Raw genomic sequence first — 24,651 nt, 5'->3', positions numbered from 1 at the left:
TACTTCATAAATGCTTTTTGATTTATTGATGTGATGGCGGCCTGGGGACACGGAAGATAAAAATGAAACACCTCCTGCCTTCGTGGAGCTTACCTTCTGGAAAACAATGTAAGTATATGCAAGATATTTACAATATAAATACCATGTCATTTTGCATAAATTTAAAATATTATTAAAGTTTCTTTCCTTCATGATGACTGCTAAATTATCTTTCAATTATGTTTCAATTATTAATACAGTACCTAGTACACACTGCTCCATACACACAGTAAATGCTCAATAAATGTTTATTGAGAACACCACCTTATTTATTTAATTCTATGGAGCTATTAGTGCTTAAAATAATGTGGTCAAATCACAATCTGCTTATTATTTAAAGTCACCTTCTGAAATACTAGATAAATTTTGTGTTATTCAAACAATAAGGTTAGATAAACTTCTAAAATTTCATTATCAAGTGAATAACTAAGAGACAACAAAATTTAGGCCAAATATAACGGGCAATGTTGGTACTATATATTGAAGTTAAAGTAATCACTACTCCACTCAGTTAATGTTTGTTAAACTACAAAAAAAAAAAAAATCACCTGGTAAACTACACAAGTAGGAAGTAATGTAGCATCATAGTAGCAAAAAGAAAAAGGCTTTGCTTAAGTATTTTAGGGACAAAATTAACATATATATATACATATATATATACATGTATATATATGTGTGTGTGTATATATATATATATACATATATATATACATGTATATATATGTGTGTGTATATATATATATATATATAAACAAACACTTATTAAACTTTAGATGTTTATTTGGAAGGGTCAAATGTGACAAAAGAAAATTTACCAATATATGTTAAAAATCTTATTGTGAATAAAATGGTGATAATATTCACACTTATCTCATAAGGACATTATGACCTGTAAAGCACATTGTAAACTTTAAAGTAATACATGAATTTTAGTTATTACTACTGTTGTTACTACAACTAGCTGCCTTTTTGTTAAAGCCTTGAGTTTGCTGGCTGTTGCTATCTAGCCTGACACCATGCCCTAAGAATCATAAGATCCTGCAATCCATACTGTAACCGACCTCTAAGTGGTTTATCTCTTCCTATTAGAATGCCAGCTTCTTGTTGGCAGGGACTGTCTTTATTTTCTGTTGGCATGCCCAGGGCTTATCACAGTACTTGGCACTGTGGTAAGCTCTTAAATAGTAAGCTCTTGAATGTTTTCCAATTAGTTCATTTATTTAATTTAAATTATACTCAATTTGCTGTATTGAAAAAAAACCTTTTGAAACTATTTTAAGGAACTCATTTTACCTTTCCACAGATTTCCCACATATAGTGTCCCATTTATCTCTGAGCTCACTTAACATATCATCCAGTTTCAAATTATCATCAGTCAGAGAGGTTTTCTCTTTCAGAGAACGTCCAGTTCTGTTTGTGGTGTCATAGACAGAGTGTTTTGCTCCAAGTGATTTCTGGAACTCCTGAATATTTGAAATGGGGAAAAAAAAATACACGCTTAATAAAGGCATGAAAGAAATGCATTAGTAAAAAAACAATCACAATAACGTTATTTGGAAACACAAATGATTAATGAGCACAGAAGATAATGAAGTATGTCATTTTAAATAACAAGTGTTGAGGCTCCTCATATTTTTCTTTAATTTGAAAGGCTTAAGAAATGTGAGAGAGTTGACTTACTCTTAGAAAAACACAAAATTGTTCTAAGGCTATAGCGCCATGAATATGAAAGTGCCTGTGACACTAGCCAGAGGCCAGAAGCATATAGCATAATGCTAGGCACATTTTAAGTACTATATAAATACTAGCTATAATAATAATAATTGTTATTATTAATGATATGCCCACACTGAGGAAATACTCCATGTCCCTTCTAGCTATAACTATTCATCGTTCAAAATACTCTCTGTTATAAGTGAGACCACTGCCTAAAAACAATGAATTACAATTGCAAGAACTTGGCCATACCTCAAGCTGATGCTACAGATGGATGACCCTAATGAGGCCTTTTACAAAAAGCTACACTATCATATTACATGATTCTTCTGAAAATAGGATAAAAACATTACCATGCAGGATCAAAGATAGAGAACACAAACAATGTCCACTGTACTTTGTAGTTATGTAGCTTGCTTACTCTGCTTGTTTTAGACATTATTTTCTAATGAAAAGTTTTAAAGGGAAGGGCACAGATTAATTTTACTTCAAACAATACTTGAAGTTAACAAACTTGAGAAGCTTCACTATTGTACTTATTTGATGTTTCCTGTCTATCATTTAGTATCTCTTTTTATAGACTGGCCAGTAACCTCATAAATAATTCTGATGCTTAGTTTATTTCCTATGCTACTTTACTATTTGTTCACTGCTAATGTCAATCCAACTAAGTCTGATTGATCATTACATGTTAAACAGGAAACATGCAGGGATTTTCACACTTGTACTATTTTAATAGGCACACAATGGGAAAAAGGGATAATCTATTTTGCCATTTCCACATACTACAAAAAGATGTTTAATTGGTGGGATCTTTGACTCAAGCACTAAATGTCTGCAGAGTACCATCATCTCGAAAGTGGCATTATGGAAGGCTTTCTATTGATTTCATCACTTGAATCTAAGGAAGCAATTGGTTTCTTTAGGAAAAGGGCTAAGAGACCAGAGAAACTAGGCTACTGTCATCATGTGAGAATTTTAACAAATAAAGGATATGACTCAGAAATATCATCCTTATTCAGGCTATCAATGCTTTCTGCCTCAGATACATGACGCCAAGTATGAAAGGAAATGGCAAAAACCACACAAATTATAAACTTTTTGAACTTATCTTAAGTGTGGGTCTAGTATTAAGTTCGAAAAATTCTATCTTCACTGAAGCAAATATTCAATTTAATACAGAGAACACCATACAATCACCAAATTCAGGAATATCAAGTCCAATAACAAAAAGAATCAATATCATCTTCTGTGACATTTTATTTTTAATCTCTGACCTATGTAACAAATTCAGCTTTTCTCTGAAATAAACATATTAATTAGAAAAACCCTCAAACTAATTTTAAAAGAAGTGAAATTGGAGCATATTTGCCTTTGAATGTATTTTTTTAAAAGCCTGTCTACAGTCAGTCAATAATGTATCCTCACCTTCCATGGATTTCTCAATTTTCTACAATCTGTCTTTTGACCTCATCATTGAAATGAAATTATTTTTTCCCCAAGATTACTGCTTATGTCTTAATCATTAAATTCAATGCCCTTTTCTCAGGCCCTAACCTTCTTGACATCTGTGTAGCCTTTGATACTACTGACCACTCTCTTCTCCTTCACTGGTGTCTTCACCCTGAATTTTCATTCTAGTTATCCTACCTGTGTGACTGTTCCTTCTTAGTCTCCTCCTCTCCTGGATTATCATTCATGACTTACTAAGTTTGGGTATACTATAGAGCAGTAGTATCAAACTCAAATAGAAATAGGGGCCACTAAACCATACATAAAGATCCCTGTGGGCACACATTAACTTAGAAAACCACATATTAGCATTATCTGTGTTTTATTGTATATTCATTTTGTTTGATATTTTCCAATTACATTTTAATCAGATTTAGGCTATACTCTGGAATGTTGCTGGCCATGCTTTCCCTGGTCTTTGGCCCTTCTTTCTATACTCTCTCAGTGATGTGATTGGCTTCCATGGATTTGATTACTATTTCTATGAGGATGAATCCCAGTCCAAATACCCAGACATCATCTCTTTCTACTGAACTTTAATCCCACATCTTCAACTACCTGTCAGACATTTCCAACAATCTATGCCATGGGAATCTCAAACTCAACACATCAAGAACACAGCACAAATGGACCATATGCCCTGCGGGACAGTTCTTATAGCCACCTCTGTTACTTGGTAACATCTATGAGTCCTAGGTATGCTAATGAGCAATTCATAAATATGATATAATTCTAACTCAGTTTTCAAAGCTCATAAACATGTTACACTTTTTAAACTACTTAGAAAGGACATCTAAATATACTGATTGTGGTAGGATCAGCTTAAGAATGAAATTTAGCTTTACGTACAATCAAATTTACATCAATATCGCAGAGATGGACTCTAACCTATTCAAAGAAACAATCACATTTCTGAGTTCAAACATTAAAAATACCATTTTTGGCAGGGTAATTTCCCCCCTTTTTCACTGGTTTTAGGGGGGAAAACTTTCCAGGTAGAAAAAAATAGAATATGGAAAGATGTAAGTATTTTTATTCAAGAACTGCTTCAAATCTTGATGCTAATTTTAATCCTCTCCACTCAATTCACAAATCATAATTCTAAATAATTTGGATGGCCAATTAAAAACATAATGGTTTAACCACTGCAAATTCTTTAAGTATTTTTTCTCTTTTGTTTGTGGACAACTCCATTTTCTAATATGAAGAACACCTATATGCTGCCATGTTGAATTTTCTTTCTATAACAATTTCAGAGATCCTAATGAATATGCTATCTTAAAAAAATGTTTCTGTGTGAAGAGACTATTATTACCATTTGAACAATCTGGAAAACAGCTCCTTATTTTAGAAATATGGAATTGGAAAGGACTTCAGAAGTCATCTAGTCCAGATATCTAGTTTGAAATCTGACAATACCGTATTTAATCTGCCACTAGTTTACACTGAATAGTTTTTTTTTAGTGGTTTAGCCAAAACATGATGAGTTGAGGTAGGAAAATGACATCATAATGCAATGTGATAGCTTCCTTTTTTTCAGCTTCAGACTCACTTTATGTTGTGTAAGTTGTGTCTTTATTTTATCTGGATCATTGGCAATTTCAAGCTCTGAATCCAAAGATTTCTCTGATTCTTCTAGCCATTCCATGAGTTTGCTCCAAGCTTCATGGAACTACCAAAAAACAACAACAACATTATTTTTACATTCTATAAATTTATATAAGGTAAAACATAACTGAAAGAACTACATATATAGAATCTACAATTTTTCCACATAGACATAAATGAATACTAAAGGAGAGTTTATATTTTTGAATGATTTAAGTTAAATCTAGCACATCCTCTGAAAGATAAAAAGGGTTTAATAATGGCCAAGAGTCTCATGTCTCAAACACATAAACTTGAACAAAAATTTGAGAAAGTTGAAAGGAACTGTAAAAATGTTTGAAGACAATAATGAGAACTACTTCTGGTTACTAACTAAATTAGTGTCTAAGGGAATTTTCTCCCTGCTTTTTCACCCTGAAAAGGTTTGGTATTCTTTAGGGAATTGGGAACTTTTTCATTCCTCACCATACAAGTGATACAAAGGAAGGGCAGACAAATTTTTGTAGAATCAGAGCTGCAAGGAACTTCAAAATCTTCTAGTCCAATACTTTCATTTAACACATAAAGAAAACGAGACACAGAAAGACTAAGAAATTTGTGCCCAAGATCACACAACTAAATGCAATTGTCCCCGATAATTTACTTGAACTATTTAGTAATAACAGTTGTAATATGTGCATGGAATTTTAGAGCAAAATGGGTTCTAGTAGTTATTTAGTCTATTCCCCTCTTCTTATAAATGAGAAACAGGTTCACAGAATTGAGGAGGCTTTCTTAAGATATTAGAGCTTTTATAAAGTCATTGTTAAAATCAGAAATAAAACCCAATTCTATTGGTTCTGAAATTTAGAGCTCTTTTCCATCCTACCACATTCATAGTTATAGGAAATACAGTCATTGACACTGTACATACAAACACCTTTACGGAGAGTCTATAGTTTATCAACAGTCTGTAAAATCATAGTATTCACATATCAAAAGATGGCTGGTAAGCCAATTGTTGGAAATTCAGAACTATTTCTTCATATAAAAAGCATTATAAATGGTAGTTAAATTTCCAGGCTAGGCAAAAAATCTTACTGCTGTTAAATACTCTAAGTAGGCAACGTAAAGAGGGGGTGGGAAAGTGAAACAGAGAGAGGAGGGAGAGAAAGAAAGAGAGAAAGGAGAGAGGGAAAGAAAAATCAAAACTGTTATAACACTAGTTCTGCTAACAGGGATAAAGAACTAGACTTGAAATTTCATCTGCATAGTAAACTTCTAGGTAAGGGAACTCCTTTTATCAGTGCTGGCAACTTAAGGTCTTAGAAGGTTGCCCAAAGCACTGAGAGATTAAGTGAGTCACACAATTACACTAGGTTACACAGGCAAAGTGTGTCATAACCAGGACATAACCATTTTCCTAGTTCTGAAACCAGCTTTCTCTGCATTATGTCATTCTAGTTGAATAAGAAAGTTGAATCTTGGCATTTATGTAAAACCAGGCTTAACTAGAAGAGGGGCACTTAGGAGATTCTGAAGAGATATTCCTGCTTTTTCAAGGGCTTTATAGGTTGACAATGCTGGTTTTCTTTCTTTTCTCTAATTTTACTTCAAAACTTGACTTTGTTTTTCCCTGATAACAGTTTGTTGGCAGTATTATTGGCTGTTGTTCGGGTGATTCAGTTATGTCTGACTCTTTGTGACCCTATGGACTATATTTATAGTCCATATTGTCCAAGAGGTTTTCTTAGCAAAGATACTAAAACAGTTGGCCATTTCCTTGTCCAATTAGCAGTTATTACCCATACCCTTATCATCATGACCTAGGTATTTCTTTAAGACACAAATGGAACAGAGAGAAGGAGGTATTTTTTTTTAATGGCAAAAGTTGAAGAGAAGGGGAAAATGAATTTAAAGAAGTGTGTGTGTTTGCATACGTATGCACATATATAACATAGACAGCTATTGTCTGCACAGAGAATCAACTAAGATAACAAATGCTGTATATTTATGGGAGGGGGTAAAGGAAATTGGCCTTGGGAAAGACCTCAATCACGGAATTCCATATGCTTACCAACAGATAGTACCTTTAGCAGAGGACAGCTTGGTTAAAAGGAATTTGTAGTATTGTATAACTAGCTCTATCTAAGACACATTTGTAATGACAGTAATCACAACTTGCAAAATGTCTATGACGAAAAATGTTGCTTTCTGCACCAAATTCTACCCTTTATATTTGCTGGGGTGGAGAGGTACTGGTTTAAAGCATCCCTTCTTTCTGTATTATAAAGTTTCATGCCTAGGCCAACACAATCTGGTCCCATGACATTAGAATTAGAGGAAAGTACTCAATGGATCCATACGGACATATAAGAATTGTGACTGAGCAGGATACATAAAGTACAACAGTGGCAATTCTACAATTCAGTCTCCATAACAGAGAATGCCCTCGGAAAGAAAAAATTATTTCCCCCACCCAGCCAAGGTGGCTATCTTCCTATCAGAAGACAGAAGCTAGCTAGTTTCTCTTATAAACAGAAATAGTATGGATTATGAAAAGAGTGTAAGAGGAAGATGCCTTGATTTTTTTAATATCCAAAAGGGTACAGATGATGTTATCGCACCCTTTTAACCAGAAAAATATGACCAAACATAAAGCTTTAGCTTAAAATATTAAAAGTTTATCAAGTGGTTGTGAGATAGTACTATTATAATGTTGAAAGGGAAATACAGATTTGGTAAACAGATACAGATAAGACTTCCAATAAAATTCAGAGAGGAGAAAAAAAGTCTTAAGATAAATTGAATAGGCCTCAAAGGCCTTTGTCTTGAAGAAAACAAATCCATCTCTTTGCAGAAATTTCACCTTTATGACATCAACAAAAGGTAGCCACATAAATAACTACATATGTTAAGTAGGTCATGAGCATAGAGATTAAGAGGAAAAAAACTTAACCAAAAACAAATAAAACTTTGTTTTGTCTTTACAGATGATAATAATAGCCCTTGTTGGAGACAGACTATAATCATTCCTTTTCAGATTATTCTGTATGATTAAAAGCCAATATAAGGGCAGAAAGTAAAGATGTCAGTACTTAGGGTGCTGCCCTGTAACTGAAGTAATAATTTCTTGGGCTCACAGCAATGACTTTTTATCTCTATTTTAACCCGCAATAAAAGACTGAATAATACAATGATTTTTCTAACAGTTAGGTATGAGTTACTGCTAAATTTACAGTTTCATAAAAGCTATTATATTACCTGCTTTGCTCTCTTTCGTGCATCATCTAGAGCTCGCCCTCTTTCCACTAATCGCTGGACAACTTTTTCCCATCGACTCTGAACGCTGATCAAGAGATTTTTAATAATGACAACATCTTGTTTTTGGCTAAAATATTTCAGGTGGGTTCCATTTTTGTCCAGCTCGACGATCTGATCACGATGAGAATTTACTTCATTGGCAAAGACCTTTCCAGAGAAAAGCATCACATGTAAAACAGTTTTTCTATGTTTACATAATATGCAATTACAAAAACTATACCAATATACACTTAAAAAGATTGAAACCTACAATGCAAAAACAAAACAAAACAAAAAAAAACAAACCACTTAAAACGAAGGTTTCTAGCAATGAAACCTCCCAGTATCTTGAAAAGGAGAAATGAAAATCCTATCTGTCTGATTCACGATATACCTTGTGTTCATCAATTTGAAACAAGACAGTGTCTAAGATAAGACTTGGCCGCGAAGCTACATTCAAGGTTTGTTCAGCCTGGGTAAGCCAGTTGATGAAGTCCTGAAGAGAATTGTGGAACTCCATGGCCAAATTAAGGGCATCTTCTAGTTTAGCCTGGGGGGAAAAAAAGGCTATTTAGTACTTGATGCTATTTCAGAGGTTCTTTTGTCAGTTTGGCCATTCTTTGGCAGTCTTCCTCTGCCTTCCTATTTAACAGTGAATGATTTGCATCCATTCTTTTTTAAATGAAATAAGTCCACAGTGAAAATATTAGAAAACATTTGAGAACTGTATCGTATGCCATTGCATTTCAGTATACTATATCTTGTTATTTGACAACTGGACTACTAAAAATAGCAAGTTTATAGTCATATTGTCAATATGAAGTGCCAAAAATATAAAATATTTTTGTATAAATATAAAATGTTATACAAAACAAAATATATAACATAAAAATATATAATATAAATAATATGTAAAAAATAATTATAAAGTATAAAATATTTTAAAAATTCAACACGTCTGGTCACTTAAAAGGCAGACTGTATCTAGTATCCTACTATTCTAACATTTTTCTTATAGTAAAGCATCACCATCAACAATTCTCATTCACTGCAGCAGTTTCAAACTGTAACAAAAAGAGAAAAATGTATTCGTAATTTAACATGAACTTTATATCTCCTTACTTAGAACCCTTTATTTGCTGTTTTGGTGTTTAACTTTTATGTGGATTATTCAATATTTTCTTAAGCTTCTACACAACTATGACTAAATTCAAATCCTACAAAAACTTCGTTCAGCATCAGCCCTACCACTACTACTTCTAGCTCACCAGGCCTTACCCACTCGCCCTGCTGCTACACCTGCTCAATGCCAGGGCGTCACCATCTGAGCAATATTGCTGATGCATCCCAAATAGCTCTGGGTCTTACTGTTGGCCCAGACATTGGTCTCTTAGGAACCACTAAACTTTTCCATTTTCCTTGCAAGTGAATTCTCATTTATGTGTTGCCTTCCATAATTAGAATACAAGTTCCTTGACAGAAAGGACTGTCAAACTTTCCTATTTGTAGTTCTGGGACTTAGTACAATGCTTATACACAATAACAGCTTAATAACTGCTTTTTCATTTATTCATTCAATCAAAGAGGCTCCCAATTCTGTAACTAAAAACAGTTACTGAAAACACAAATATAAGTAAAAATGTAATTGTTCCATTTTTACTGATTATTTTCTTAAGTGTGGACACAGAATTTTATTTCATTAACTGTTTAAAACTCATAAGTTTGATTTTTCCTAATATATTTATAAGTATAAAACATTAAAAACTCTCAGGCTCCTAAGATATATCTACATAGAAAATAATTCATATCTAGAAAAGACAACTGATAAAAAGCATTATCTTTAGTTTTAACCAATGCACATACTTTTCTTTCACTGAGTTTGGCTTCTATAGATTCCCATTTTTCTTTCAAGTTATTTATGTCTTGGTCAACGTTCGTATCTGCAGACTCTGGGCATCTTGCAAGCATCTGCTGGCCCTTTTGCATGAGGCACTTATATGTTTCTTCTTTAACTTCAAAGGCAGCACAGAGTTCCTAAATTAAGATATCAAAAAATAGTATTGTAAAGAAGTAAATTCAAGAGTTCCATTTTCCCCCAAGTCATCAATCCAGAGCTCTGAATTACATAATCTCTACATGGAGTGTAATTCATATCCAGATGTGCACCTTTCCATAAGTCCTTAAGAACAGAAAATCTCAAGCACAATTTAATAGATAATACATTCTAAGATCCTAATTTCCATCTGTGAGATTTATGTTTTTATTTGGTATTGGAAAATAAGCCTAAGTAGCCACTCACAAATCAGATTTGTTCACTTGTATATTTGTTTTTAACTTGACCTGAAATTTCATTGACATGGGAAGACTCTTGACATGGATACTCTTTCCACTAATGTAAAACAGTTCCTTGCACTTCAAAATAATTAGAAAAAGTAAATCCTTCCAAAAAATAAATAGTTGGGCACTACTGGGAAGATAAAGTGACTCTGTGAATTTCAAATAAAGAATCACAAGTTTACTTTCGGAAAGGACTCAATTATTAAATAAGGCCTATAAAGGTTAAATGACTTGCCTACAGGTAGTAAGTAGCTGAGCCGAGATTTGAACTGTCATCTGGCACCAAATCCGGTTCTTTTTCCCCCACCACCAAACTATCTTCTGATAAAGGTGTGTAACGGAAATGTCAGTAAATCCAACAGAATTTCATCTCTAATTTATTAGAAATCAACATCTTAGCAAAAACACCAAACAATTAACCAACCCATTGACCAGCACCGTGTTGTAATTTTCCTCATACCATGGAAACATGGAAGGAGAGAGTAATACAGATGTGGCATGCTCTGTATTTAGGATTAAGCAAAAGCCCCTCTTGAGGGCTTTTCACATGAAGCTAACCAATGCCATTATCAAAAAAGCAGACCATTTGTTACTTTTTTCATTTAAGCCATTAGGAATATGTTTTCCAAGAAACTGTGACAATTACTTGATATCAAAAAATGAGTACCAAAAGGGCAATGTAGTCATTCCTCTGTACTTTTTTTTCACCTAAGTGATTTAATACGGTATTAGTCATACAATGGTAGTATTGTTCATATAAATTTTTAATCCCTTATGGGGGAAAATCGGACTAAAATCTAAAAATTCTATTTCCAATTGATGAACTATCATTTTGTGTACATGGAAATACTATCCTTTCACAAGTAAAGCTGTGTTAACCTTCAGGCATATAATTAGCTAATTGTGTATTTTCACAAACTGACTGTTTCTGCTATAAATTTTTTAACATTTTATAAACCTTACGCATTATAAACAGTTTCCAATCACTAAAAGTGCTTACAAAAGTTAATCTCCTAATCCCAGGCTAACTAGAGAGCTTTTCGAAATGATGTACTTACCATATGGGTATTAAGCTGTTCCCGAGCTGTTTCTGGTAATCCTCCAACAGGTTTTGATGCCAACAAGTGACGCTCAGTGTCCGTCAGCCACTGATGTAAATCTTCAACTTCTCCATGGAACCCTTGTGCCTAAATTCAAACAAGCTATTTAATCTTTAGGTCTGGGAGGTAAAATTCTCTAATGAAAATAAAAGACAATGCTTAAGTAATCCCAGCCCCCTAAATCTATCTCTGCTATCAGAAATGTCAGAACCTCACAGATTTTTCCTTCACAAGTCACATTTGGGACAAGAACCAGCATATCTGTGATCCCAATGCTCAGTGCTGCAGGACAGAGCAAGAGGTTTCTGATAAACAGGAGTCTGAAAACAGCTTTAAGAACCCCATGCTATTTTTGGTTTTGAATGCTGTGCTGAAGTTTCTTGAGTTTCCCGCTCACCTGGTGCAAAGCAGTATCTAGCTGTTTTTTCCTTTGTTGTGTTTTTTCCAATACATTTTGCCAGCGTTGATTTAAAACCTCCAGCTTGGTCTGGAGATTACTTGCTTCTTCTCCTGCACTTGATTCAATTAGGTCATTTCCTGCTTTCTTAACAGCTTCCACTGTAGACTGATGAGCTAACACATCATTTTGGAGCACCTTCGAATATTAAAATGATACCAAGGTGTCTATCAGTTACACTCCTTAGCATTACTTTTAATTTACTGCTAAGAGCGACATATACAACAACCAAAGTTTGTGTAGTTAATAACATTATAACTTTACTGGGTTGGGTTTGTCTTTAAGATTACAACAGATTGCCCTGTGTGTATATATGTGTGTTTGTGCAAACACAGACACACATTTGATAACTATCACCCATAAAAATGATCATCTGAAAATTTTTTCCAACTTGATAAGTATCACACATACCTAATGAAAGTATGCAGAACAGGGCTGAATATTACTTCTACATTAGATTCACCAGTTTATTTGCTAAAAATTATAATAATGATAATAATAACTAACATTTATATAACTTTTACTATGTGTCAGGCACTGTGACAGATGCTTTACAATTACTATATCACTTGATCCACACTGACATTCAAGTCTTAACCCAGTAGTTCAAGAATCTAAAATTTAAATTTTATTTTAGTGTCACATACTTCTATATGATCATACAGTTACTATAGTTACAGGATGCTGTTGCAATTGCTATGTTCACAAAAAATCACATAATTTTGAATTAGCATCCTTTGAAAGCAACCACTAAACTCCTCCTTCAATGCCTTGTAGTATGCAGGTAGCTCTAAGTTCTTCCAATACTCTGCCAATGAAACACAAGCTCTGACAAGTCTTGCCAAGTTGGAAAACCTTCACGTACAGACCCAGTGACAGAGTGTTTATTTTCTGAGGACTGAGCTGGCTAAGATTGTGGAGGCCCAAGTAGGTCATGAAGTATGCTGGCCATGGTGATTCATGAAGACTGTCTAACCTAAAGCATGGAGGGGTTGCTATTTGTATTGGTGAAGATAGCAAATGTACTGATAAAATCATGTTCTTTTGAAGGTAGCTTGAGAGCGAAAATTGACTGACCAGAGAATATGGTTTTATCTTCCCCTGATAATGTCTATCCTACTGACTGAGTCCTATTACCCCTAAGAACCCAAGTAGGAATACTGCAATGCAGGAAAGGATGAAATCTAAGCTGCATACAAACTGTGAAGTATTTTAGCAATGTGTGCAACGTACATCAAGTAAATATTACATTTCATACAGGAAAAGAAAGTTGAACTTTGGCTAATACAGACTGAAGAATAGCTTCTACAATATCTATAGGGCAGCCTCTGCAAAACAAACATGTTATGTTGCAAAAGTTTGCCAGTAGGGCATTTGTTTGTCAAGTACGTTCACATATTCCAGTGGCAGCAATATGTTAATTCAAATATTTGCAAGATAGGCCCAGGAGCTATAATATTAGGATAAAAAAATAATTTACAGCTAAAAGAGAACTCAGAGTTGATCTAGCCCAGAAACAGAGTTTAGAGACACTTGCCCAAAGTCACACAGCTAACTGGTGGCAGAATTTGGGGAAAATTTTTGATTTACCATAGGGTACTATAATCTTTACTCCCTGTAAAAACAAGTTAATAAACTCTAACCACAATACACATACTTTTTCTGTTATGAAAAATCTTATTCCAAGTTACTGCTTGGTATACCAGAGAAGATATTATGTTTCAATGCTACCCTAACAGTAAGAGTTGGGATACTTCTTCACATTCTCCTGCTCCATCAGTGGGATTGGTACTCTCTCTTCTCTAACGGAGAACAGCAGAATAATATCTCAGAAGCCAACTAGCACCCAAATAACAATGGTGACAATGGTTACCCAGGCACAGTGTGAAATGGGGGGGGGACCTTTTGCCTCCTGAAGGAAACCATTCAAATGTAGGATGTCAGTCAAGAAAATTTTCCTTAAATCTAGCCTGAACCTGCTTCTCTACAACTTCCATCCATTGTTTCTGGTTCTGTTTACTGAGGCCAAGAAGAACAAGTCTGATTTCTCTTCCATGTGAAAGCTTGTCAAACCTTTATAAAGAGGTAACTTCACCCTGACATCACACCAAACCCCATAAGTCTTCTATTCTCCAAGTTAAACATCTCTGGTTCCTTAAACTGATATTTATATGGTGGAGTAGCTCACCACCCTATTCATCCTTCTTTAGGTGCTCTATAGCTTTCCTATGTCCCTTTTTTTTTTCTTTTGGAGGCAATCAGGTTTATGTGACTTGTCCAGGGTCACACAGCTAGAAAGTGTTGGTGGCTAAATTTGAACTCAGGTCTCCAGGGATGTGCCACCTAGCTGCCTTGTCACTTCTAAAATATAGCATCTCCCAGGCCAGAGTGCAGAATAACTTACCAACTCCCTTGTTCCGGATACTACACCTCACTTACTGTACCTACTCACACTGCTGACACATATTAAGCTTATACGAAAAGGCTCAGATCTTTTACATAGGAACTTTCTAACCACACCTCCACCATTCTGTACAGTTGAAGGTGATTTTTTAAAACCATACAGAACTTTATTTTTATCCCTATTAAATTTATCTTATTATATTAGCCTACCATTCTAACCTTTTAAAACTCTGGCTCAGTCAATAGTTCTAGACCATATAAAATAATTAGACAGTATTAAAAAAGAGAGCATACCTGCCAAAACATACACAGGAACTATACAGATATAAACATAATACACCTTTTATACAAAGTTAGATCTAAATAACTGAAGTAATATTTATTGTGCATGTGTAGATAAAGCTAATATAATTTTAAAAATTATAATTTTACCTAACTATGTAATGCCATCATGATTAAATTACTAAAAAATTATCTTACTGAGTGAGAAAAAAATTATAACACAGTTCATTTGGAAGAGCAGAGGGTCAGGAACTTCAAGGAAATCAGGGGCAAAAGATGTGAAGGAACTAGATTCAGCAACATCAGACCTTAAACCATATTATAAGGTGGGAGCAGGGCTGAAGTGTAAAATGAATAATTATGATTATTTTAAATTTAATTTTTTCTGTATAAATAAAACCTATGTAGCCAATAATAGAGGGAATGAAGAAAAATTGGGGAAAAAAAACCTCATAGACAATCTCCCAGATAGAATGTGATTGGGTCAGAATATTGTTGTGGTGCAGAAAATGATGAACTGGTGGATTTAGAAAAATATGGAAAAAGTTGGACTTATGAAGGAAGATGCTATCCACATACAGAGAAACATGACAAGTAGAAATAAGCATAATATGGTTTTCCGTACGTATGTTTGAGTATGGATGTGTATATAAGTGTAATTTATGGATATCTAGGTATATGTATGTATGTATGTATACATGTGTATATGTGTGCACATATGTATGTGCATACATACATATGTATATATCACACGTATGTGTATTATATATGTATGTATATGTGTGTGTATATATAAAATATATTTTTATATATATATATATATATATATATAATGTGTGTGTATATATGCGTGTGTGTGTGTCTGTGTGCTTAATTGTAGCCTTCTGGGGGGACGGAGGAAAAATAAAGTAAAAAATGCACAGCAGAGGACAAAAGAAAACATACAAAGAAGCAAAGAGGGGGCAGCTACTTGGCACAGTGGATAGAGCACTGGCCCTGAAGTCAGGAGGACCTGATCAAATCTGGCCTCAGACCAAACACTTGACACTTACTAGCTGTGTGACTCTGGGCAAGTCACTTAACCCCAACTGCCTAAAAATAAAAAAAATAAAAATAAAACAAAGAAGCAAAGAAAAGATGGACAGCACTGAAAATAATGTGTAGTATTTGTTATACAGGTTTTCTTGAAATGGAAATTTATTGCTTTATATTGAATCCTCTCATATGTGGCATGTGTACATGGGCAATGGGTTTTTTTTCTTTTCTTATTGTGTATTTAAGTTTAAAACAAATTAAAATATAATGTAGGCAGCAAGGAGGGAGTAAGTAGATATGGAAATATAGACATAAGAGAAAGAGGGGAGTAGAGGGAGAAAAGGAAGGAAAGCAAGAAAGAGAGAGAGAATATGAATATAACATGAAGGCAATCTACTGAGGAAGATGGGAATGGATAGGATCAAAGGTTTATAGAGAGGGGTTCCCCTTTGCAAGAAGGGCTACATCTTCATCAGAAATAGGACGAAAGAGCATTAGCAGTTACTTCCAGCTTCATATCATCTATAAATCTGCCACATAATTGTTTCAACTAAGTCATCCAAGTCACTAATAAAATACTGAATAGTAAAGAGCTGGGGACAGCTCTCTGGAGTACCTCCTTACAGAACACTCTCCAAGTTAATAACTCTTTTAGGACTTTTTTGTGTCTGATCATTCAAGTAGTTCTGAATCCACCTAACTGTATTATTTAGAAAACATTTTTCCATCTGGTCCAAAAGCATGAATGACTTTGTTATAAAGTTCCCTGGAATCTCATTATTTCATTTCTATAGTATGCCCCTAACTATGTGGTGATTCTATCAAAAAAAGCATATCCAAATGAAGTTAGTATGACATGACAAATGAAGATAGAATGGCTCATGATTAAACTATGCTAACTTTTAATGATTGCAGATTTCTTCCTAAAAACTGATCAATCATCACCTTAATATTATATTCCTGGACATCTCTTTAAATGATGAGAAGGAGATAAGAGGTCTGATGTTTGGAACAGAAAGGTCAGTACCTTAAGTTGGGCAGTCACTTTTATTATTGTTGTTGTTCAGTCATTTCAGTCATATCTGACTTTGTGACCCCATTTAGGGTTTTCTTGGCAAAGATACTAGAGAGATTTGTCATTTCCTTCTTCAGTTCATTTTACAAATGAGGAATTTGAGGCAAATAGGGTTAAGTGACTTGCCCAGGGTCACACAGCTAGTAGGTATCTGAGGCCAGATTTGAAAACTCAGGAAGATGAACATTCCTTACTCCAGGCCTGACACTCTATCCACTGTGCCACATAGTTGCCCCTCCACTTTTATTTGAGAGACATTAAATAAGTTGGGCATTTACAAACTTAGTATTTCCTGTACTAGATGACATTTATATAAAAAACCCACTTGCTGGTGATCTTTCTTCTTTTAAAACAGTAAAAAACTAAGGACTGTTTAGTATTCCTTAATAGGACAAATGGTATATTTATCAAGAGGCAAGTGGAAAATATAATACCAAGTAGATGAGAAAGCAGTTTCTAATAAGAATTTCAAGAAGTAAACACAAAGTTGGTAATGTTTGTGTGCCAGGAAAAGCTGCTGTGACTTCTGGCAAAAGCCAAAACATTAAACTTCCCTCTACTTTCATAAGAGATAATCATAACAGTACCCCACATTCATAGAACCAGAGTTGGTAATGACTAATAAAAAGATCCTTCTCTGTTTTATATCAGACAATACACATCTAGAGGAAGAATAGAAGGGAAAGTTTTAAGTGAAGAGCAGCAGCCTTCTGAGATCATTTGGAATTAGGACAGCATCTGTCTACATAGGCATTTCCGGAACCATGTATCAAACTGTCTAGAAGTGCCGGAAGCTAGGTAAATATTCATAACCCTAATCAACAGAAAGAAAAGTTGTTCTATTGAATAGCCAAGTTCATTTTCCCAAAGGATAAAATTCAAGACACTTACTGAAGAATCAGCACTTCATCTAAGTATGTAAATCTAAGAGATTGGTGGATATCAGGAATCATTTCACCAAGGTTAAGTTCTATTAACTGACACTGATCCACAGGGAGGAAAAATCAATCATGAGCTACATAAAGAGAAATTTAATTTTCTTGACTTTTTTGACATCAATATAAACCTTCCACTTATCCTCTGGGTTTAAAGAAAAATAAATAGAAAACTCATACAAATACATAAATATCCATGTGTGTATTTTATATGGCAGCATTCCTTTCTTTAACATTAATTTGTATTGAAATCAGTATAATTATATGATGCTTCTAAATAATCATTAATAAAAATGCACCTGTCATTTAAAGCATTTACTTACATGATGCTTGGCAAGTTCAATTTCAATGGCTTTCGGATCTCCACCAACTGGTTTCTGTTCATTTAGCAAATCCTCAGTATGTGTCAGCCATGTCATTAACTCATCCAGAGCATGTTGGAACTGTCCCAGAGCTAAAAGAGCACCCTCAAGTTTATGCTTTAGGAAAAAAGAAAAAGAGAAAAAATGCAATCATGAAATCTTTATGATTGATTTATGTTACAAAACAATTATACCTAACTAATGTTTATGTAGCACCTTCTATATATATATATATATATATATATATATATATATATATATATTATATGTATATATATATATATATATATATATGTGTATATATATATATATATATATATATATATATATATATATATATACGTGTATATATATGTATATATGTATATATATATATTATATATATATGTATATATATAAGTGTATATATATATATATATATATATATGTATATATCAGGTACCGGTTTAACGGCTTAACAAGTATTATCTCATTTGATCCTCCTAACAACCCTGGGAGGTAACTGTTAGTATGCTCATTTTACAGTTGAAGAAATTGGGGCAAACAGACGTTAAGTAACTTAGCCAGGCTCTAATAGCTAGTAGGGTATTTGAGACTGTATTTGAACTCAGTTCTTTGTAACTCTAGGCACAGCACTCTAGCCACTTCACCACTTAGTTCCGTGGAGACAGCTTGAACATAAATAAATCTTTTATATATTAAATTTAAATTTCTGGATATCATTCCTCTTAGCTGAAAATAGTTATTACTTAGGTACTTAAGAGTTTAAATGAAGCAAGAGTGGTAGAAAGGCATAATCATGTCAACATCAAGCATTAATAATTTTAATATTTAAATGCCTTTTTAAAAAAAGATCTAGGCAGCAAGAAAATTAAAACCTAGTAGGCTTTTATACTTAGATTTCTGACATCATCAATGTGGATATTCCCACCAATGATGTAGATAACAATCCAACCTGTTTAACTGTCACCCAGATTCACCCTAAATATGTCAAAGTAGAATTTATCTAATACGCCAGGAGCAGGGGTGGAAGTGAAGGAGGGAAAGGCTCCCTCTAGACAAAATCAGTCCCATGTCCCTTGGTCTGAACATAATAAAACCCGTTATAACCAGAGAAAACGATATTAAACATTCCCAGGTTGGGAAACACACACATACGCACACAAAATGCTTTTTTGTTTACCTGTCTATTGATAATACGTTCATCTAAGCTGTCCCAAATCAACTTGAGTTCCATCAAGGGGTCTTGGACAGTGTGTTTATCACTTTCTTCTGTAACTTTCTTCAGTAAGAGGTCTGCTTGATGGTTTAATTTTTCCATTTCTATTTGCTGCTGATAGGCCTCTGATTTAAATTGCTATTATAAAAACAATATAGAAACAAACATATAAAAGATAACTCTATTGCACCCTCTACAACAAGTTAAGTTTTAAAAAGCAAAGAATAACAAAATTAACTGCTCCTCTAGGCCAGATATTCTTGGTGCATACATGCTCTTTGTAATCTCTTTTGTAAGAAGCAGCAAGAAGAAACATTCTAAGACTCATGAAAAAAAAAATTCAGATTGAAAAGATCTGGCCACTTTCTCCTTCTCATCCTGTTATTTTTTTTTATAATGGCCAGAATGCTGTTTTTTATTCCCTATTTCAATATCTCAATGTTGTTATTTACTGAGTGAGTATATTTCTAGACTTTGTATATTTTCTATGAGGTCCAATTACACATATTACACATACACATACAATTACACACATAAAAACTTTTTTAAGACTATGATGTGACATTAGGGATGCTGCAGACAAGAAATTGAGCTACCCTGGGCATGTGAAGCTAATAGAGGATTTCTTCTGGGAAAGTAGAATTTTACCCAGATTAACTTCTGGCATTATAGAAATGAAACTGGTTTTTATTGATATTTTCATGTGCCTTTTGGAGATATGGCATCTTCAATTACATTTATTCACATACTTTTCTGTATCAGGAATGGTATATTATAATTTTATTTCACTGAGCTTTCTGTTCAGGAAACATCATAGTGCTCTTGGTAGTGACATGTTTCCGATTTTAAGTTTTTGCAGCCACCAGGCTAACAAGATGTTGGCTGTGTAAAGGAAATAATTCCTCAATAATTTATTCTGTTGTCCTGTTAGTTTGAAAAGTTAAGGGAAAAAAGCAACTGTAATAAATCAATGGATGACTAGCCCTAAATGTTCTTCTGTGTTTAGCAGGAAATAGACTATAAACTTAAAATCATCCACAAAAGTGATTTTTCTTGCATCCATTTAATTGTTCCTGAAAAACTGTTCCTAAAAAAGAAATCATGCATTCAGCATATCACTACATAAAGCATTAATAATGTCTGAATTTAAACAATTTCACTTAAAATGGAACCAGAAAATCCAAATTTTACATTCATATTGCAATCCTTTTGTGACATACTTCCACGCTAGAATATGTGTATTTTAAAGATTATCACTGAAATCCTGTGTACTTCACTGAAAATTGTGTGCTACATATATGAGAGGACCAAAGGTCAAGAAAGAATTGTCCTCCTTTTGAAACTAAGCTGTGATAAAGACCAAATGAAAAAGTTCATCTGAAACTGCCCAATCATCCTCTCTAGTGGACTTTTAGAGTCACTGAGGTAACAGGCTAGAAAGAATGATGATGGTGGTTGGTGGTATGAAGGGCTACTTTAAAACCCTGCCTCCCCAACCCAACTATTAATAGATCAACTGACTGAAAGAAATTCAGTTTACAAAAATCTAGGGTACAAGCAGAGGCATGCTGGTAAATGTTTTAACTACTTCTTGGGGGGGGGAATTTGCACAAATTTTTAAACTTGATCTGAATTATTAACATTTTCTCCATCACCTTCATAAGTCTAGGCAATCAACAAAACAAATAAATCAAACCCTATTTTGTAGCATTTACCAATTTCTGAGACATAAATGTTCACAGTGAAATTTTAACAGTTGGCTCTCATGAGCCAGTTTGAATTTGCACCAGCATACCCCTGGTACACAGTTTTCAAATGCAAAGCATCCTTTGCTAACATATGTAGACCTAAGTCATACCTTGAGTTCATCAATTTGTTGCTTCACAGTTTCCAGATCAGTTCCAATGGGTGACATTGAAGCCAATTTACCACCAGCAATATCTACCCAGTCAAATATTGCCTGAAAAATACATTGCATATACATTGTTATTGGTGCATGTGAAACTGCTACAACATTGGGTACTACCATTAATTATTAAGAAGTTTAATCTACTAAATAAGGAAAGTCCTTTATAAACTATAAAACTCTATAAAACTGTTGATTAAAATCAACAATCATTACGAATACTAATATATTCAAGTGACTATGACTATAAACTGAAACGGATGACATCAGCAATTCTGCACCCATATCATGTATCATTTTAATTGGAAGATTGTCACTAAACAGGTCCCCAGAATCTGATGAAGAGCTTCTTTTGAAATGCAAATTTTTAAAAAAGAGAAGCTTTTACAAGTCCAACAAGAAAAAAGAAGAAAAATATACATGCTATATCACACTTGTCTGTTTTAAGAGCAGTCTTTTGAGATATGTTTAAAGTCCAATTTTTAAAGTCAACAGATAGCTGAATAAAGCATTTTTCAAATGAGTCAGTCGTGGGCAAGAGTTTTACTGATGAGTTCAAACAACACTGAGAAAAAACATGCTCTGTCACAGTTCCAGCTCGCATTTGTTATCTGGGATAATGTCAAAAACTAGCATATATGAACAATTAGCATTAAAAGCATTTGAATTGCAACAAATAGCACTCAAAATCTTTTGTTTTTTATTTTTCTTTCTCACTCATATAAACACTGAATAAAAGGCTGAACTCGTTATGAGTGGTGAATTAAGAATCAGAGAAGTCTGCACTTAATTTTAACAAAGTTGGCAGCAATGTATGTTAGTCACTGTTATTCTTTATTGGCTTCTTCCTATATGCCTAAAAAGATGCTAAGGTCACCCAGATGTTCAATCTTAAAAAAAAAACAAAACCACCTTTTCTTGGCCCCTCTAGCCTATCCAGCTATGATGCCATCTTTCTTCTTTCCTTTATTTCTAAATTTCTTGGAAAAAGTTGTCAATATCTAATGTTTCTTCTTCCTGACTGTTTTAACCCTTTGCAATCTGACTTATGACCCTACTACACAACTGAAATTGCTTTCTCAAAGATCACCAACAATTCCTTAAACATCAAATCCAATTCCTTTTTTAATTTGCCAACTTTCTTGACATTTCTGCAGTTTTTTACATTGCTGATTCTACACCATAATCTTTTGGTTTGCTTTCTACCTCTCAAACTGCTCCTTTTCTGCCTCTCCAACTTCTTCCCAATTCCTTTAAGTTAATGCGTCAAATAATATTTCTATACAGATGGATTCCAAATTTACATATTTTCCATCTGAGATTAAGATCTTCATGGCCAAGTGTTTATAGAATATGTCCACCTTGTCCCTTTGGCACGTCAAATTCAATATAACTGAAACCAAACTCATCGTATTTTCCTTACTTCACTATTCATATTGTTATTATTACTATTCACTGTCTTTCATGTTCATCTTTTTTCCTATCCTCTCCCTCACAATTCAAATATAATCACTTATTGGGTCTTGTTAACTCCATTTCTGTAAGTAATATCTTTTTTAATCACTCCCCTCTTCTCTATTCATACTGCAACCACCACAGCACATGGTTCTGATTAATACCATTTCTCATCTGTTGCTGTTCAATTGTTTCAATTGTGTCCAATTCTTTGTGACCCCATTTGGGATTTTCTTGGCAAAGATACTGGAGTAGTTTGCCATTTCCTTCTCCAGCTCACTTTATTGATTAGGAAACTGGAAGAAACAAAGTTAAGTGACTTGCCCAGGGTCACATAGCTAGTACCTGAGGCAGATGTGAGCTCATGAAGATGAGTCTTCTTGACTCCAAGCCCAGTGTGCTATCCACTGCTCCTTCTGGCTACCCAACATTCTCATACCTACCTGAATCTTCCTAACTTTTTTTTGCATCTCCATTCTTCTACCTACAATCTATCTTCCATAATGCTGATGGCAAAAACTTTTGTCATATATAGATTTGGTCATTTCATTTCTAAGTTCAAAAATCTTCATTGGCTGCCTGCTTGGCATTCTAGGCCTTTTAAATCTTGGAACTACCCTATTTCATAATATTCCATGCACTTTATGCTCTAGCCAAGCTGCCCTCTGATGACAAATTTTACTGTCACATCATTATCCTTTGATCACATAAGGCCTGATATCTTCTCCAGGGCCTAGAACAATACTATACACAAAAAAGTCATTTAAGGAACTTGTTTCATCATATTGTTGTTTTATCACACTTTGTAATTATAGGTACTCTTTCCCAGCTCCATTTGTATCCAGTTATATACAAAAGAGAAATATATAGTCTCTGACAATTAAAAAAGGAGATGAAACCTCTGTCACTAGCTTCACTAGCACTGAGCCAGAGTTAACTGGACAGGGCATTCATAGAATTTTGTTTCTCATAATTTTCTTTCCTACAGTTATTTCATCTCAAACTAATTCTTGAAAAAACAAACTTGAAAAGTGCAAGGCAGAGAGAGAAGTGATTGTTCTCACCTGTGCTTTAAAAAAAAATAGCTACTTGATGATGTCAACATGTCCAAAAAGGATTTTCTATATGGCAAGATGGATGGGGGAACTGAATGACTGACAAACTGTCAGGAAACCACACGAAATAAAGGGTACTAAGGTACAGGTGTGGGCCGAAAGGAAGTTGTTTAGAAATTACACAGAAAACTCTCAAAATAAGGAGTGACTTGGAAATAGTTATCAAAAATGAATTGAGTAATCATTGAATGTGCAAGAAATAACCAAAATATAGAACTGTATATATAGATATGTCTACCTATCTATGTGTGTGTGTGTGTGTGTGTGTGTGTGTGTGTATGTGTATCTATATCTATATCTATACTGTGTATATAGATCTGTGGGTCTTGGAGTGAGCAAGACCAAGATAAAGTCCCATCTTTGACAATATACTGGCTGTGTGATCCTGGACAAGTCACTTGACTTCTCAATGCCCCAGGCTACTCTCTTAAGACTATGCTGTAAAACAAGTAGTAGCCTGCATTAATAGAAAGAGTTTCCTCACTGGGAGTGCCCCAAAAGTCTAGTTCAACAGCTCTGTCCCTACAGGAAAGGGAAGAACGATGCTTTTTTTTAAAAAAATACAAGATTCTAACAAGCTTAGGTTTGAAGTAACAGAAGAAAATATATTTGAATGCACAAAAAAAATCAGCTCACCTGTAATTCAATTTTACATTATTATTTACTAGATATTATTTATTCATCGCATTTTATTTTGCCTAAGTTAAAAAAAAATCAGATTGATTTCCTGATTCTATTGTCTGATGTTAAACTACATTTTCAAATACCGCACTTTAAGAAGGCATTTTTAAAAAAAATTTTGAAAATATCTGT

At 34.0% G+C, this 24,651-nt stretch overlaps 1 protein-coding gene across 1 annotated transcript in view; it reads right to left on the bottom strand.

The window, feature by feature from the left end:
- The window catches only part of DST (dystonin), a 423,773-nt gene that overhangs the window by 34,155 nt on the left and 364,967 nt on the right, over nt 1–24,651 (bottom strand). The window contains 10 exon segments of the mRNA XM_078155307.1: nt 1,333–1,502; nt 4,820–4,939; nt 8,119–8,325; nt 8,552–8,707; nt 10,021–10,191; nt 11,553–11,681; nt 11,992–12,189; nt 18,105–18,260; nt 19,327–19,500; nt 21,221–21,322. Of these exon segments, the coding sequence (XP_078011433.1) occupies nt 1,333–1,502; nt 4,820–4,939; nt 8,119–8,325; nt 8,552–8,707; nt 10,021–10,191; nt 11,553–11,681; nt 11,992–12,189; nt 18,105–18,260; nt 19,327–19,500; nt 21,221–21,322 (1,583 nt within the window).

The sequence above is a fragment of the Phascolarctos cinereus genome, unplaced genomic scaffold (genome assembly GCF_003287225.1).
Source record: "Phascolarctos cinereus isolate Bilbo 61053 unplaced genomic scaffold, phaCin_HiC Scaffold_5;HRSCAF=322, whole genome shotgun sequence".
Taxonomy (NCBI): Eukaryota; Metazoa; Chordata; class Mammalia; order Diprotodontia; family Phascolarctidae; genus Phascolarctos; species Phascolarctos cinereus.
Note: the sequence above shows the minus strand (reverse complement) of the source record. Positions and strands in the feature narration are given on the sequence as shown.